The sequence below is a fragment of the Sabethes cyaneus genome, chromosome 3 (genome assembly GCF_943734655.1).
Source record: "Sabethes cyaneus chromosome 3, idSabCyanKW18_F2, whole genome shotgun sequence".
Taxonomy (NCBI): Eukaryota; Metazoa; Arthropoda; class Insecta; order Diptera; family Culicidae; genus Sabethes; species Sabethes cyaneus.
In genome coordinates this window covers 144,537,900-144,553,708 of record NC_071355.1, presented here as the reverse complement: position 1 = coordinate 144,553,708, position 15,809 = coordinate 144,537,900, and the positions used below count along the sequence as shown (strand labels likewise).

General features: G+C 43.2%; 1 protein-coding gene across 1 annotated transcript in view; it reads left to right on the top strand.

The window, feature by feature from the left end:
- Positions 1 to 11,599, top strand: part of LOC128744517 (discoidin domain-containing receptor tyrosine kinase B) — a 672,699-nt gene extending 661,100 nt beyond the window's left edge. The window contains exon 17 of the mRNA XM_053841578.1: positions 10,314 to 11,599. Within this exon, the coding sequence (XP_053697553.1) occupies positions 10,314 to 10,469 (156 nt within the window). The 3' untranslated portion in view covers positions 10,470 to 11,599. The remainder of the gene's footprint in view (positions 1 to 10,313) is intronic.
- Positions 11,600 to 15,809: the final 4,210 nt, after the last annotated feature.

Below are 15,809 nucleotides of genomic sequence, written 5' to 3'. Positions count from 1 at the left end.
GTCTGTCTGTCTGTCTGTCTGTCTGTCTGTCTGTCTGTCTGTCTGTCTGTCTGTCTGTCTGTCTGTCTGTCTGTCTGTCTGTCTGTCTGTCTGTCTGTCTGTCTGTCTGTCTGTCTGTCTGTCTGTCTGTCTGTCTGTCTGTCTGTCTGTCTGTCTGTCTGTCTGTCTGTCTGTCTGTCTGTCTGTCTGTCTGTCTGTCTGTCTGTCTGTCTGTCTGTCTGTCTGTCTGTCTGTCTGTCTGTCTGTCTGTCTGTCTGTCTGTCTGTCTGTCTGTCTGTCTGTCTGTCTGTCTGTCTGTCTGTCTGTCTGTCTGTCTGTCTGTCTGTCTGTCTGTCTGTCTGTCTGTCTGTCTGTCTGTCTGTCTGTCTGTCTGTCTGTCTGTCTGTCTGTCTGTCTGTCTGTCTGTCTGTCTGTCTGTCTGTCTGTCTGTCTGTCTGTCTGTCTGTCTGTCTGTCTGTCTGTCTGTCTGTCTGTCTGTCTGTCTGTCTGTCTGTCTGTCTGTCTGTCTGTCTGTCTGTCTGTCTGTCTGTCTGTCTGTCTGTCTGTCTGTCTGTCTGTCTGTCTGTCTGTCTGTCTGTCTGTCTGTCTGTCTGTCTGTCTGTCTGTCTGTCTGTCTGTCTGTCTGTCTGTCTGTCTGTCTGTCTGTCTGTCTGTCTGTCTGTCTGTCTGTCTGTCTGTCTGTCTGTCTGTCTGTCTGTCTGTCTGTCTGTCTGTCTGTCTGTCTGTCTGTCTGTCTGTCTGTCTGTCTGTCTGTCTGTCTGTCTGTCTGTCTGTCTGTCTGTCTGTCTGTCTGTCTGTCTGTCTGTCTGTCTGTCTGTCTGTCTGTCTGTCTGTCTGTCTGTCTGTCTGTCTGTCTGTCTGTCTGTCTGTCTGTCTGTCTGTCTGTCTGTCTGTCTGTCTGTCTGTCTGTCTGTCTGTCTGTCTGTCTGTCTGTCTGTCTGTCTGTCTGTCTGTCTGTCTGTCTGTCTGTCTGTCTGTCTGTCTGTCTGTCTGTCTGTCTGTCTGTCTGTCTGTCTGTCTGTCTGTCTGTCTGTCTGTCTGTCTGTCTGTCTGTCTGTCTGTCTGTCTGTCTGTCTGTCTGTCTGTCTGTCTGTCTGTCTGTCTGTCTGTCTGTCTGTCTGTCTGTCTGTCTGTCTGTCTGTCTGTCTGTCTGTCTGTCTGTCTGTCTGTCTGTCTGTCTGTCTGTCTGTCTGTCTGTCTGTCTGTCTGTCTGTCTGTCTGTCTGTCTGTCTGTCTGTCTGTCTGTCTGTCTGTCTGTCTGTCTGTCTGTCTGTCTGTCTGTCTGTCTGTCTGTCTGTCTGTCTGTCTGTCTGTCTGTCTGTCTGTCTGTCTGTCTGTCTGTCTGTCTGTCTGTCTGTCTGTCTGTCTGTCTGTCTGTCTGTCTGTCTGTCTGTCTGTCTGTCTGTCTGTCTGTCTGTCTGTCTGTCTGTCTGTCTGTCTGTCTGTCTGTCTGTCTGTCTGTCTGTCTGTCTGTCTGTCTGTCTGTCTGTCTGTCTGTCTGTCTGTCTGTCTGTCTGTCTGTCTGTCTGTCTGTCTGTCTGTCTGTCTGTCTGTCTGTCTGTCTGTCTGTCTGTCTGTCTGTCTGTCTGTCTGTCTGTCTGTCTGTCTGTCTGTCTGTCTGTCTGTCTGTCTGTCTGTCTGTCTGTCTGTCTGTCTGTCTGTCTGTCTGTCTGTCTGTCTGTCTGTCTGTCTGTCTGTCTGTCTGTCTGTCTGTCTGTCTGTCTGTCTGTCTGTCTGTCTGTCTGTCTGTCTGTCTGTCTGTCTGTCTGTCTGTCTGTCTGTCTGTCTGTCTGTCTGTCTGTCTGTCTGTCTGTCTGTCTGTCTGTCTGTCTGTCTGTCTGTCTGTCTGTCTGTCTGTCTGTCTGTCTGTCTGTCTGTCTGTCTGTCTGTCTGTCTGTCTGTCTGTCTGTCTGTCTGTCTGTCTGTCTGTCTGTCTGTCTGTCTGTCTGTCTGTCTGTCTGTCTGTCTGTCCTGTGTTCCTTATAGAATCAAAAACTAGTGAACCAATCGGCGTGAAAATTTGCATGTAGAGGTTTTTGGGGCCAGGAAAGGTTTTAGTGATGGTTAGAGACCCCTCTCCCCACTAAGAGGGGGGGCTCCCATACAAATGAAACACAAATTTCTGCATAACTCGAGAACTAATCAAGCAAATAGAACCAAATTTGGCATGTGGGTGTTTTCGGTGACAAGAATTTATTCTAGGGTAAATTGAGACCCCTCCCCTCTTTATAAGGGGAATTATAACTCCTCTCCCCTTTAAGAGGGGGGGTTTCCATACAAATTTCCTCATAACTCGAGAACTAATCAAGCAAATGGAACCAAATTTGGCATGTGAAAGTTTTCGAGGGCAAGAAAATTTTCTATGTTGAATTAGGACCCCTCCTCACTTTAAGAGGGGGGTCTCCTGTACAAATGAAATACCAATTTCCTCATAACTCGAGAACTAATCAAGCAAATGGAACCAAATTTGGCATGTGGGTGTTTTTTTTGGTGACAAGAATTTATTCTATGGTGAATTGAGACCCCTCCCCTCTTTATAAGAGGAATTATAACTCCTCTCCCCTTTAAGAGGGGGGGCTTCCATACAAATTTCCTCATAACTCGAGAACTAATCAAGCAAATGCAACCAAATTTGGCATGTGAAGGTTTTCGAGAGCAAGAAAATTTTCTATGGTGAATTAGGACCCCTCCCCACTTTAAGAGGAGGGGCTCCTGTACAAATGAAATACAAATTTCCTCATAACTCGAGAACTAATCAAGCGAATTGAACCAAATTTGGCATATGTGTGTTTTTGGAGACAATTTTTTTTCAATGATGAATTGGGAACCCTCTCCACTTTAGGAGGGGGGGTCCTATACAAACGAAATACAAATTTCCTCATAACTCGAGAACTAATCCAGCAAATGGAACCAAATTTGGGGTGTAGGTGTTTTTGGAGGCAAGAATTTTTTCTGTGATGTATTAGGACCTCTTCCCACATTAGGAGGGGGGGCTCCAATACAAATGAAATACAAATTTCCCCATAACTCGAGAACTAATCAAGCAAATAGAACCAAATTCGGCATGTGGAGGCTTTTGGAGGCAAAAATATTTTCTACGGTGAATTAGGATCCTTCCACACTTCAAGAGGGGGGGCTTCCACACAAATGAAATACAAATTTCCTCATAATTCGAGAACTAATCAAGCAAATGGAACCATATTTGGCATGTGGGTGTTTTTGGAGGCAACCATTTTTCCCATTATGAATTAAGACTTCTTACCTTTTTAGGAGGGGGGGCTCCCATTCAAACGAAATACAAATTTGCTCATAACTTTAGAACTAATCAAGCAAATGGAACCAAATTTGGTATGTGAGAGTTTTAGATGGCAGAATTTTTTTTCTGTGGTGTATTACTACCCCTTTCCCTTTTAAGAGGGTGGGCTCCCATACAAATGAAATACAAATTTCCTTATAATTTGAGAACTAATCAAGCAAATGGAACCAAATTTAGCATGTGGGAGATTTTTGAGTCTTGAATTTATTTTATGATAGTTAGAGACCACTCACCCCTGTGGTAGGGGGATATGGACTCTCATACAAATAAAACAGAAATTTTTGCGAAACTCAAAAACTAATCCAACTCGAGAAATTCGAGACTCTTCCATAAAACATTAATCAATAACAAGACCACAAAAACTATCTATAGTAACACTAGATCATTCAGGACGAGCCGGTCGCGAGTGTTGCCGGTGACCCGCCGTCGGAAGCGCCGCCCACTGGGGGGGCTTGCAAAACTCGAGATAGTGACAAAGATCATCCGAGATTCATGATTTATGTACAACACAGGTTAATTTGTGGCAATACGAAGTTTGTCGGGTCAGCTAGTATGAAATAAAAATTACCGTTTTACTTACCAAAATCACAATTTTTACGGATTAAAGATGGATTTAAAAACAAAAATATTTATTTGTATTTTTTTATTTGTATTTTTTGCAAGCTTAAGTTAAATACAAATATTTAGAATTATTTTTGTTTTTTAATCTATCTTATTCAACATCAACATCAAGAATCCATACTTTTCTTCATTTGGGGCAGTTCTTAGAAGATTCTTAGCAGAAGAAACGATTGGTGTAAGAATATTGAAAATCGATCGGAAAACCGCTGAGCTATTAGCGCTCAAAACCTTTCATTTTTCGTGACGCTTGCATTTTTCGATTTTTTGGAATGACACCCTATCTTAAAACTTGCCGTAAGACGTAGTCCTACGTCAAAAAGTTATGGCAATTTTAGTGAATTTTGCGGTGCTAAAAATGATGTAGACCTTAGAGGGGTTAAGTTTGTGAATTAAAACAGAAAAAAAATTACAGCCCCAAGGGTTGTACGAAAGGGTGACGTATATGATAATACAGTTTGATTTCGATTTTGGCATGCCTCGATTTTGGCAACAAAAGTATTCGTTTTTGGCAACACAAGGTATTTCACATCCAACAATATGGTTAAATATCAACCAGTTTCTGCATACATCCTTTAAATGACGAAAAAATGATGCCCTTAGTATGTTCATGAAAAAAAGTTATGTGGTTTCGAACAATAATATTATTATTGCCGTAGGACTACGTCTTACCGCAGGGTGTCAATAACTTATTTGCAACGGACGGATAGCTCTTGGCGGACTTTTTAAACATAAAATAGTTGCAATCGTTGATTAATGATATTTAGTCAATTTCTGAAGCATTTACATTAGATTTTTTCACATCAAAAAAGGTCTCGATTTTGGCACGGTTTCGATTTTGGCAACATAAGCGACACGCATTTTTTGCCAAATTCGAAATCTTACTGTATATGGCAAATCAGGCAAAAGGAAAGGATGACCGCTCACTTTTCTATGACGTTTCACTTTCAGGACATCAAATTGGACTAGGTTAAATGTTCAAACGATGAAATCGATTGAAGAAAAGGGGTGGTTTTACACTCTGGCGTACTTTCCAAGAACAGAATTGGTATAAGTTTAAACGTCGTAATATATCTTCGACCTGTTGGGACAGGGGTTTTTGTTGCTTTATGTTTTGTAAAGGAAACCACACTAAACAGATGGTGTGTTTAACTGTCGTCCCTGCCTGTGAAGCAAGACAATCACAAAGAAAATGTATGGGGAAATTTTACCTTGAAACATTACATACATTTTCATTATTAAGCGTATTAAAGATTGTAAAAATTATGTTACCATAAAATTGCTGGACATTTTTTCTATCCAACGACATATTAACAGTTATGTTTCGTCCAATATTATAGTAGCTATTAGCATTTGAAATCTTTCATTCAAATATTACATTTCTATTTTCGTTTTCACAAAGTGCTACCCGGTACGTCAGGATTATATTTTCAAAAATATTTTTCACTAGTCGTTTTCCTACTATTGATAAATATCGAGGTAGAGCACAAGTTTCCATGTAGTACAACTCCACACAATCTTCTACACAAATTCCTTATAATGTGAATAAAAGGATCAGCGAAAGAGTTAATACAATTGAGTACATTTTTCTCTACCTGTCCTGTCGATATACTGCCACAGCGATTCGATTTGTGAAATGTAATAAACAGAACGCGGAGCTCTACCCTCTCTTTTACCACATTCATTTTCCAGCAGGTAGAGGTAGGCTTCCCGCGATTACGAGAAATAAATTCAATTTGAATTTGATACACTTCTGCTACCGCCGTTAACCCATCTCCGCTTTTGGCGTTTACCGGAAAGGTTTTCGAGGAAAATTAGGAAGTAAATTGAATTTCTTCCTTTTCACAGATATAACTTAGCCGGAATTGCTATCGGCTTTTCACGTATTTGTAGCCAATTTCAAGAGCCTGCTTCTTACCAATAGAAAGGAAGAATCTTTGTGGACCAATAGTAATAACTTTATCATCAAGTGCAAAGTTTTAACGAAGGACAAATTAAGAAATTAATTTTCAGATTTCTGCCAAATTGTCGTACTCAACGAACTAAACTGGTTCGATAAAGACAGTCTAGTCTGTCCCACTCCCAGCACCCAGAGTGTCTTCCTCGAACTACATATATCTTGTGTTCGACCAGAATTTATCTCAATGCCCCGACTGGCATAGTGGTATCAGCTTTGTCAATATAGGTTTTATTTCTTCCACTTCGCGCTGCGAACGTGTTTTGATTCAAATGAAAGGGATCAATTTCTAATGCATACATTGCGCGCAATATTTGTATCTCCCATCTCCGGGCTAGGCTAAGGTACTGGTACTGAATCGTATCCGAACGCGCATAGATATCCGTTCGCAATACGCGAGATAAGTCATCGTCTTACAATTTCAGTTCAGTCTTATTGACAATCCGGTTGCGTCACGTGTGCAGCTCACTTTCAAGCTTGTGATTCATATTACTATTCCGTTGATGCAATCTATTTTCTCGCAAAATAATACATTTACCCACGTCTAACGGATCATGAAATCCAACAGGGTAAACATCCATTTTTATTCCGAGAATTCTTACTCCTGCAACAGTACTCTCCGGCATCACTGTGAACTGACCGACAAAATGCTTTTAGGGGCTCCCCGGATGCTAATAACTCGCAACCAACAAAACCACATGGACGTCACAAAACCAGGATACAACAACGACAGCAATAGTTTACCGTTCTAAAAGCATTCCCATTCTCCTCCGGTCATTAGGGAGATCAAAGTATAGCCCCTAATGTGTATTCGAATGCGAATGGGACAGGTACTGGCTTACCAAATCTGTTCCCGCAAATGTTTACCCATCATATGACCACCGGACCGTCATCACAGGTTGTGGATTCAATCAATTTCGAAATCCGATAATACGCCACAATTCCCAACGGGATTAGCTGCACAGGCGAGAGAAACGCTCTGTCCGTGTTCATCTCGTCCTAACGTCAAAACGTGTCATCTTTTAGTCTTTAGTGCTTGATAGCCGCCGCGCTGCCCGCCCCGAGGCAGTAAAACACCGGGGTTTCTATTCTTCCGGTCCGTTGTGGTTTTTGTTCACCAGTTTCTAAGAGAAAACAGGACATCGCATGCAGCCGGAAATATAACAGAACTCGACAGGGAGTCTATATTCATCTGTTGTCGGATAAATATAAAAGAATGATAATTGGTTGAACAAAAAGTTCAGCAAAACTGCTGAGCTATCGATTGATGTGCTTTGCAGTTAGATTCAATTGATTCGCTATTTCGAATCGAATCCTAATTTCAATTGGGCGTAAACTAAATTGAAATTTTGAAAAGCAGGTGTGCCTTCCAAAATAATTTGCATCTCGAAAAATGCTTATGGGATCGAAGCAGAGCTTGAGATTTTGTATATTTGTAATGTAAATTGAAGTACTATGAAAACAAAAGTTATTTTTTAGCACGAGACACGGACAAGTTTTACCAGCAAATAGTGGCGAAGAATTCAATTTTTCGGGTATTTCGGATGGTATCTCCAAATCACATGATCAAGTCGGAACGTACTGTTTGGCAAGCAAGACCGTCTTGTTGAAACCACGTTTCGGCTAGATCCAATGCTTGCATTTCGAACAAAAATTCAGTGAGCTTACGCTATTTGCACTAAATTCTTGGATCACTTACTAAAAGACTTTCATTATTTGAGCTAAGCTGTCAAAGTCGAAAGTTATTTGAGGGATGCATTAATTGTTTTTGTTGAAATCCTCCCGGAAACATAAAGATAGCCCAGCGAGCGAAAGTTACCTGTAGTCCGTAAATTCTGCTAATAGTGGACTCCTGACCTGACCATCTACATATTTGAACAAATATAGAACAATATTTTGTCCTCAGCAACATCGGCGGTTATGATAGTGATATTCTCAATGAAATAGATATTGACCAATTAAATAGTAAGAGCTCTTGTCACGGCAAGGTGTAGCATCCCAGAAGGGGGCTGTCAGAGATCTAACCTCTTGTCTGGAAGTCGTGGAGTGGGCAAACAGAACCACTTTTGTTTCTAATTCCCAGGACGTTGAGGTTACGGAGGAGATTTCGGATGTGTGGTTTGACCTTTATCGACTTGATTGCTGTAATTACCGCGGCTTTACGATGTTCAACGCAACCTACCGTGTGCATTACAAATATGGACTGATTTTAGTGATTTTTCATGCGATTACCGATTACCGTTATCCATTGGATTCACCACCAGGTGGATCCAATGGATAACGAGGCCTGTTTGACGCTGGACGGCAAAGACTAACAGAACGGCTACTTGGAGTCCCTACCAAGGCGGTAAGCGATGAGGTAAAATATATCTCTCACACCCGGTTCCCAAAGAAGGTCCTTCTGTAGCGAACGATCAACGAGAAAAAAATGCCCAAGCTACTGTTTCTTCCTTCGGGGCTTCTGATAAACAGGGAAATATACAGTACGAAGAGCCTACCGCAAGTTGCCGCCTTCATCAAGAAGTTTCATGCGAAAGTAGGAAGTGGTAAGGCATTTCATAGGGCAGTATAAGTCAAGCTTTATGAAGGCTCGTGCTACTACGGATCAAATTTTCACACTCCGACAAATCCTCCAGCAATGTCGAGAGCACAACGTGCTCACGCATCACATTTTCGTGGATTTTAGAGCAGCATACGATACAGTTGAGTGCAAATAGCTATGGCGGATGATGCACAAGAACGGTTGTTCGGGCAAACTGCCGCGGCAGATCAAAGTGCCCCTGTAGCGAGTGATGTACTACGTTACCCTTGGGGATGGTAAATGGTTGAATAATACGCTCCAGAACTACCAAGAAGTTCCACAAGCTGTTATTTAGCAACTCCTATCTCTACCTTCTCGTGGTACCATCCGGGATACGTTCCTTAGTGGAAATCGGACAACCGGTGGAAACTAGGGTCGTATGCGGACAGAGAAGGGGGCACTCATGCGAAGGCTGAGTGCAAACTCTCCGTCTGCAAATGACGGATCTCGGTAGAAGCATGTTCGATGAACCTGAAAATACTGAGTACCTGAGCAAAGGGTCCAAAGCCCCCAAGGGAGGATGGTTTTAACAGCTGTTATCCATGGCTAAAAGTAAAAACATGTATGGATAAACCCCTAATCCAAGGTGCCATGCGACCCATGCCGAGGGATGAATGGTGGGGGGGGAAAGACGGACGCTTGCCCGTTGACGGAGTGTCGCAACGCGGCCCAGGAGACCACGGAAAGCGCTACCGGCAGCGGTAAGGCGTCCGCCAAGCGTCTGAGACAGTCCCCGGGGGATAGCACTCCTGGTGGACCGAAAAAACGCCTGATCGGTAAAAGCCCTCAGGCTAGCGGGTTGGCAGAGCTAACCGATGAACCAGCGGGAAGCTCCAAGACGGGTGGCCCGTGGACCGAGGTTAAGGCCAAGAGAAAAGGCGGAGGAGGCTCCAGTAAAAACTGCTCCACCTAAACCGGCAAGGAAGCGAGCGAAGAATCGACGGGCCGGAATACTCGAAGGTTCTGAAGGCCATGAGAGGAGACGCCCTACTCAAGGATCTGGGCGCGCACGTGCGGAGCATCCGACGCTCACGCACGGCCGATGTGATCCTCGAGTTAAAGAAGGACGCCACCAAGAAGAGTTCCGCATACAAGTCCATAGCGGAAGGAGTGCTCGGAGACGGAGTGCAGGTACGTGCTCTCACACCAGAAGTGACTCTCCAGCTTAAGAACCTGGACGAGATCACCGAAGTGCGCGAGGTCGTACAAGCTCTCAAAGAGCAAAGTGGAGTGGTGGTGGCAACCGAGACGGTTCGCCTACGCAAGGGTCCGGCCGGAACCCAGGTAGCCACCATACGACTTCCGCTGACTGACGGAAACAAAGCCCTGAAAACTGCTAGTCTAAAAGTGGGGTGGTCGGTATGCCCACTGAGCGTGCTTCGAGCACGGACATAAAGCGCGGAACCATGCAAGGGACCAGATAGGAGCCAGTTGTGCAGGAGATGTGGCAGTGCTGGCCATAAAGCAAGGGACTGCGCGGAGCCTCCCAAGTGCATGATCTGTACCGGTAAACGGGACGCAAAGCACGTAACGGGAGGTCCAAGGTGTCCGGCCGGTGTTCAGAAGTATTGCATCTTTTATTCATTAAAAACATTTGCAACTCCGCTTGTATGAAATTCACTCGATTCTCCTTGTTTTAATGGTTGAACCGTTTGACAGTTCTCATTTGTTTACCTTTTGAAACAAAGGCATCATAATTGGGACACCACAAAATCTTGCAATTTACTATTGTTCCATGCTTTCCAAATATTTTTATCAAGCTTTGAAATCTTCGTGTCCGGCCATAGATGACTTCCCTACTTATTTAATTTTTACTAAAAATTTCATTCTCTCCTTTACAGATCCTGCTACCGATTCCGGTCGGTTGTCCACGCGAAATCTACGACCTAATGTGCGAATGCTGGCAGCGCAACGAAAACAGCCGGCCAAACTTCCGGGAAATTCATCTATTTTTGCAGCGGAAAAATCTCGGGTACAAACCAACTGCTTCTTTTTAGAACCAAACAAAAAATCACAACCAATCCTGCACTAGCCAACTTCATCACACCATCATCTTTTGTGTTCTGACATCCGTGTATATTGTAGTAAATAGCCGTGCGTATAACTATTTTGCATCGTTTTGATTATTGTATCAACTATGATTTTCTAGAGATAACTTTCTTTTGACATTTCTGATTAGTTCAGCCGATTCGTGAATGTGTTGCGTTCGATAGAATTTGTTTTGCGTTCCATTTTCGGTTCGAATGTATATTTTGTAGCGTTTAATGTGTAGAGTTGCCAATCAGCAAACCAAACTAACTTCGCCTTAACAATTCTCTCCGATTTTTATAGTGAATACTTTCATCACATCTAAGAATGATACGAATTGCAACAAGCTAGCGGAAAAAGTACGAATTTAAGAAACTCAATAAATTGTTATAGCACTCAAGCAAACGAACACAAAACAAAACTAGGACAATGCAGCAGTATAAATCCAAGATGGATGCAGGCATCGTAGTATGCGAAAACAAAATGTGGCATGTTGAAACGACAAGGCCCTTAAAAATGCTCTTAATGCATGGAACAATCAAGAGATGACGAGAGACTTTGAAGGAACATAATCCTACTATTGAATTCTTTGAAAATGCGAAACGAACAACAACATAAGTAAAGTTTATGCACATACAACGTAATTGTGATCCCTGATTCTATAGGTGTAAAAAGTAAATTTAATTACGAGCAAGTGTTGAAACGCGAATTTGTCAACTTACTAGTTATAATTGGAATGCACACGTAAAGCTCACATACACGAAACAACAAAAATCATACACACACACTATTAGACAGTACGCTACACGAAAAAAAAACAAAAACAACTCATCCCTCGGTGACGATAAATGTTTACCAGCTTTACGAGTCATTAATTAATTGAAAAAAAAAATCGGCAACTAGTGCTAATCATTTAATTATTCAACATCAAGGTGTTTAACTTTTACGAGTGAAAAACGATTGCAGTTGGCGCGTTAAAACTATAACTAAACCTTTTTTTTTTTAAATCATTTTCCTATTACCATTTTGATACTTAGTAGGCGATTTTTTTATTACTTGTCAACTTGCGTGTTTACATATTGGAATACATAAATAGTCCGTTCCGTTCGATTTTAGTGATAATTGAAACCATTTAGTTGTGAACAAAAATGCATTAAAATGGGTTGAATTTAATTTCGTTTCGATAAAAATTAAATATAATGATTGAAGTGATCAGAAAGAACAGGAGCGGAAAGCCACCTCCAATCAGCGCGGCAGCACATTCGAACGCACACGCCGGATGATGGCTGGCGGAAAATGGCAGGTGCGTCGGACAGAGAGAGAGAGAGGCGTGCCAGTATGCAATATTCATGAATATACATTTTTAATAATTAACATGAGCACACTCTCCGGATAGCGGTTCGTAAGTAGGTAAAAAATCTGATTACCTCGTATTTTCCTCCAATTCATAAATTAAAGGTCGGGTTTAATTTAAATTATCGCATGTTTTCGGTATAAATCTCATTTTCCAATTTATTATTTTGCCACTAGAAACAAACAACAACCATACCATCGTTTACACGCCACAGAACACACGCACACATACACAGCCAAAAACGTATCAAAAGCGAACGGGTCCGCGGATTTTTTCCTCCCGACAAACCGATAAATGCCCCCACAATTTGATCGATCCTGTTCGCTTCCGATGCAAAACTCAGAGGAAAGAATAAAAGAATTCCGACAAAAGTAAATCGATGAAAGATCAATCTTCCACTAACCAATTTGCACTAAAAACCACTAGAGCTTCGAACCAAAATCGTTGAATAATTACTTGATTGCCGATGCGCTACTAATCGTTAGAAAAAATGAATGCAATATTTTCGGCAATAGTTGCGAGAAGAAAAACCTCTATCACTCGAGATGCTTTCCGGCGCTAGTTCGGCCAGACTGTTGTATAAAAACTATATTTTACTAATTAGGTAGCAATTCCCCCTTCGAATATTAGCACTTTTAGTTTCCACCACCTCCGAAAGCCGAGCGGACAGCCCGCCGAGGAGATTGATTGAAAAAAATAAACACTAAAAAGGCTCACTCGGATTGGTGTAGGTTTCAATACGCAGGTCCTCTCCACAGAGATGTGCTAGATGTAGAACAAAAAAAATATATAACGGAAAGCAAAATTTTATTGAAAACAAAAAAAAATGAAACGAAACAAAAGGTATTATGTACTATATAGGACGTATTTATACTTTAATCAATAAGTAGACTGTATAATATAGTTTCGTTTTCTTTTCTCTGTACAGTTTAAATGCAAAAAAAAATGTAGTAGACCTATTGCGGTAGAAAAAAAACCTGGTACTGAAAGGACAGCAAATATCATTTTAAAAAACAGTAACTATATTGCTAAGAAGTAATTCTTTTTTAAACAAAACACTGACAAAGAAAAATGGATCAATAAAAAGAATACGAGATGTGAATGCATTTATCATTCGTACGAATGACTATTGAACAAACAAAAATGCGTTTTCTTTTCTTCTTGCCTCACCACTCCGCCGCTCAGACTCTGCCACACTAATACAGATTTTCAGGTTTATTCGTTTTTTTTCGGTTCGTTTCTTCAATGATTTCCAATTACGTGATGGAACTGGTCCGGGATGAAACGTTGGAAATGGAAAATGTCTGAATATGAAATAATTCAATCAGGAATAAATTCGCTGCTTAACGGGAAATAAGCAGTCAGTAACTTTTCGTCGGAGAGCCCAATTTCGGAAGCAGTTTTTGGGCTTAAAAATTGGGTTCTGTTTATAGAAATATATTCACTGCATTCTTCTTTCCAAACTGAACACAGCGATTGTATAACATTTCGCCGAATACCATTTCGCGGAAAATCAATTCGCGGATGACCATACTGCTGACGGTTACCCGCCATGGCTTTTACCTGTCGCCAGGACAGGTTCTCGTCTACAGCCCGGATGTCGTTGGCTAAGCTCCGTCACCATAAGCCTCTGGGTCTGCCTCTTCTACGCTGTCCTTGTGGATTCCAGTCGAGTGCTGCTCTGCAAACCTCGTTCGCTCCTTTTCTCAAGGTGTGTCCGATCCACTTCCACCTACATTCACGAATTTCTGTGGCTATCGGCTGTTGATGACACCGACGATGGAGTTCCTCATTGAATATCCAGTTATCAGGCCACCAGGCACGAATGATGTATCGCAAGCACCGGTTAATGAATACCTGCAGTTTTTGCGTTGTCTCCGCTGAGACGCACCACGTTTCGCAGGCATACAGCAGTACGGATTTAACGTTTGAATTAAAGATTCGGGTTTTCGTACGTAGAGTGATCTGGCTTGAGCGCCAAATGTTTCGCAGACCTGTAAAGGCACCCCTGGCCTTCCTGATCCGTGTCGCCATATCAGTCTTGGTACCACCATCGGGCGTTGTCTAGCTACCAAGATATTGAAAGGCGTCCACCTGCTCAACTTGTTGTCCCGCTACTGTAGAGTTGGAGGAATTGTCAGTGTTCACTACCATAGACTTAGTTTTCGCTACATTGACTGTGAGACCTGCTGCCTGGGAGCTCTCGGAGAGGTCGTCTAACTTGCTCTGCATATCGTTTCGGTGTTGTGCGAGCAGCACAATGTCGTCGGCTAGGTCCAGGTCATTTAGCTGCTCCATCATTAGAGGATTCCAAGGCAATCCTCGATTTGGTCTACTGTCAATAGCTCCAACGTGCAAAACCTTGCACGAGAACGCCTCGTACTGAGCCGCGATGAGATGGACTAGCTTATCTGGAAGTCCTCTACGCCTAAGTGCGCCCCAGATGCTTTCGTGATTGAGTCGATCGAACGCCTTTTCGAAGTCAACGATTACCAGCAGAAGAGAGTCCTGGAATTCGTTGATCTGCTCCAATATAATGCAGAGCGTTGTGATATGATCTACACATGATCGGCCAGCACGGAATCCAGCTTGCTGCCGCCGGAGAGTAACGTCGACCTTCTCCTGGATCCGGTTGAGGATTACCTTACAGAGTACTTTGAGAGTAATACAGAGCAACGTGATGCCACGCCAGTTATCGCATTCAGTTAGGTCTCCTTTCTTAGGGACTTTGACCAATATGCCCTGCATCCAGTCCACCGGAAAAGTTGCGGTTTCCCAAATATTGCTGAAAAGCTGATGCATCATCTGGGCTAACAAAGATGGGTCAGCTTTGAGCATTTCGGCTGAAATACGATCTATTCCTTACGCTCTATTGGATTTCATACTCTTGATGGCTGCTACAATTTCATCCAGCGATGACGCCTCCGAGTTCACGCGATTGATTCGCCGAACTGTAGGCGTCATTTGCTGCTGGTTTTGTTGGACTCTGACATTTGAAACTCGGACGAGTTGTTCAAAATGTTCAGTCCATCGCTTAAGCTGTTCTGTAGGTCAGTCAATAGCTGACCAGCTCTGTCCTTTAGCGGCATCTTTGTATTCATCCTGGCACCACTAAGGCGGCGAGAAATGTCGTACAACAAACGGATATCACCATTGGAGGCGGCGGGTTCTCCTTGTTCGGCTAGGGAGTTAGCCCAGGCTCTCTTGTCCCGCCTACAAGCACGTTTAACAGCCCTCTCCAGTTCGGCGTATCATTGACGCTCAATGCCGGCTTTCGCCTCTCTCCGCTCGTCGATCTTCCTCCAAGTTTCATCCGAAATCCACTCCCTCCGCCTGCTGCGCGCTTTGCCGAGTGTTTAATCACTGGTCGTGATGAAGGCGTTCTTGATGCCGGTCCATTGCTCTTCGACGGTTCCACCAGGTGGCAGCTCCGAGGCTCGAGATTCAAGTTGTTCGACAAAGGCCCTTTTCACCTCAGGATACTCCAATCGGCGGACGTCGTAGCGGCACCCAACTTTCTCCTCCCGTCGTTGGACACGTGCGACGCGCAGACGTATCTCAGCGATAACAAGATGATGGTCAGATGCAATATCAGCGCTGCGTTTGTTGCGTACATCAAGAAGGCTCCTTCGCCATTTCCGGCTGATGCAGATGTGGTCGATTTGGTTTTCTGTTCGGCCGTCACGGGAAACCCACGTGACTTTATGTACTGGTCTATGGGGGAAGAGCGATCCACCAATGACCATGTTGTTATTACCACAGAATTCTGTAAACAGCTCCCCGTTTTCGCTCATCTCTCCTAGACCATGGCGTCCCATGACGCGTTCAAGGTCCGCGTTGTTTGAGCCAATCTTCGCGCTGAAGTCGCCCATGTGGATTTGGATGTCCCCCTTCGGGATTTTCTGAACCACGCTGTTCAGCTGGCTGTAAAAACTCTCTTTCTCCAGCAGGTCGG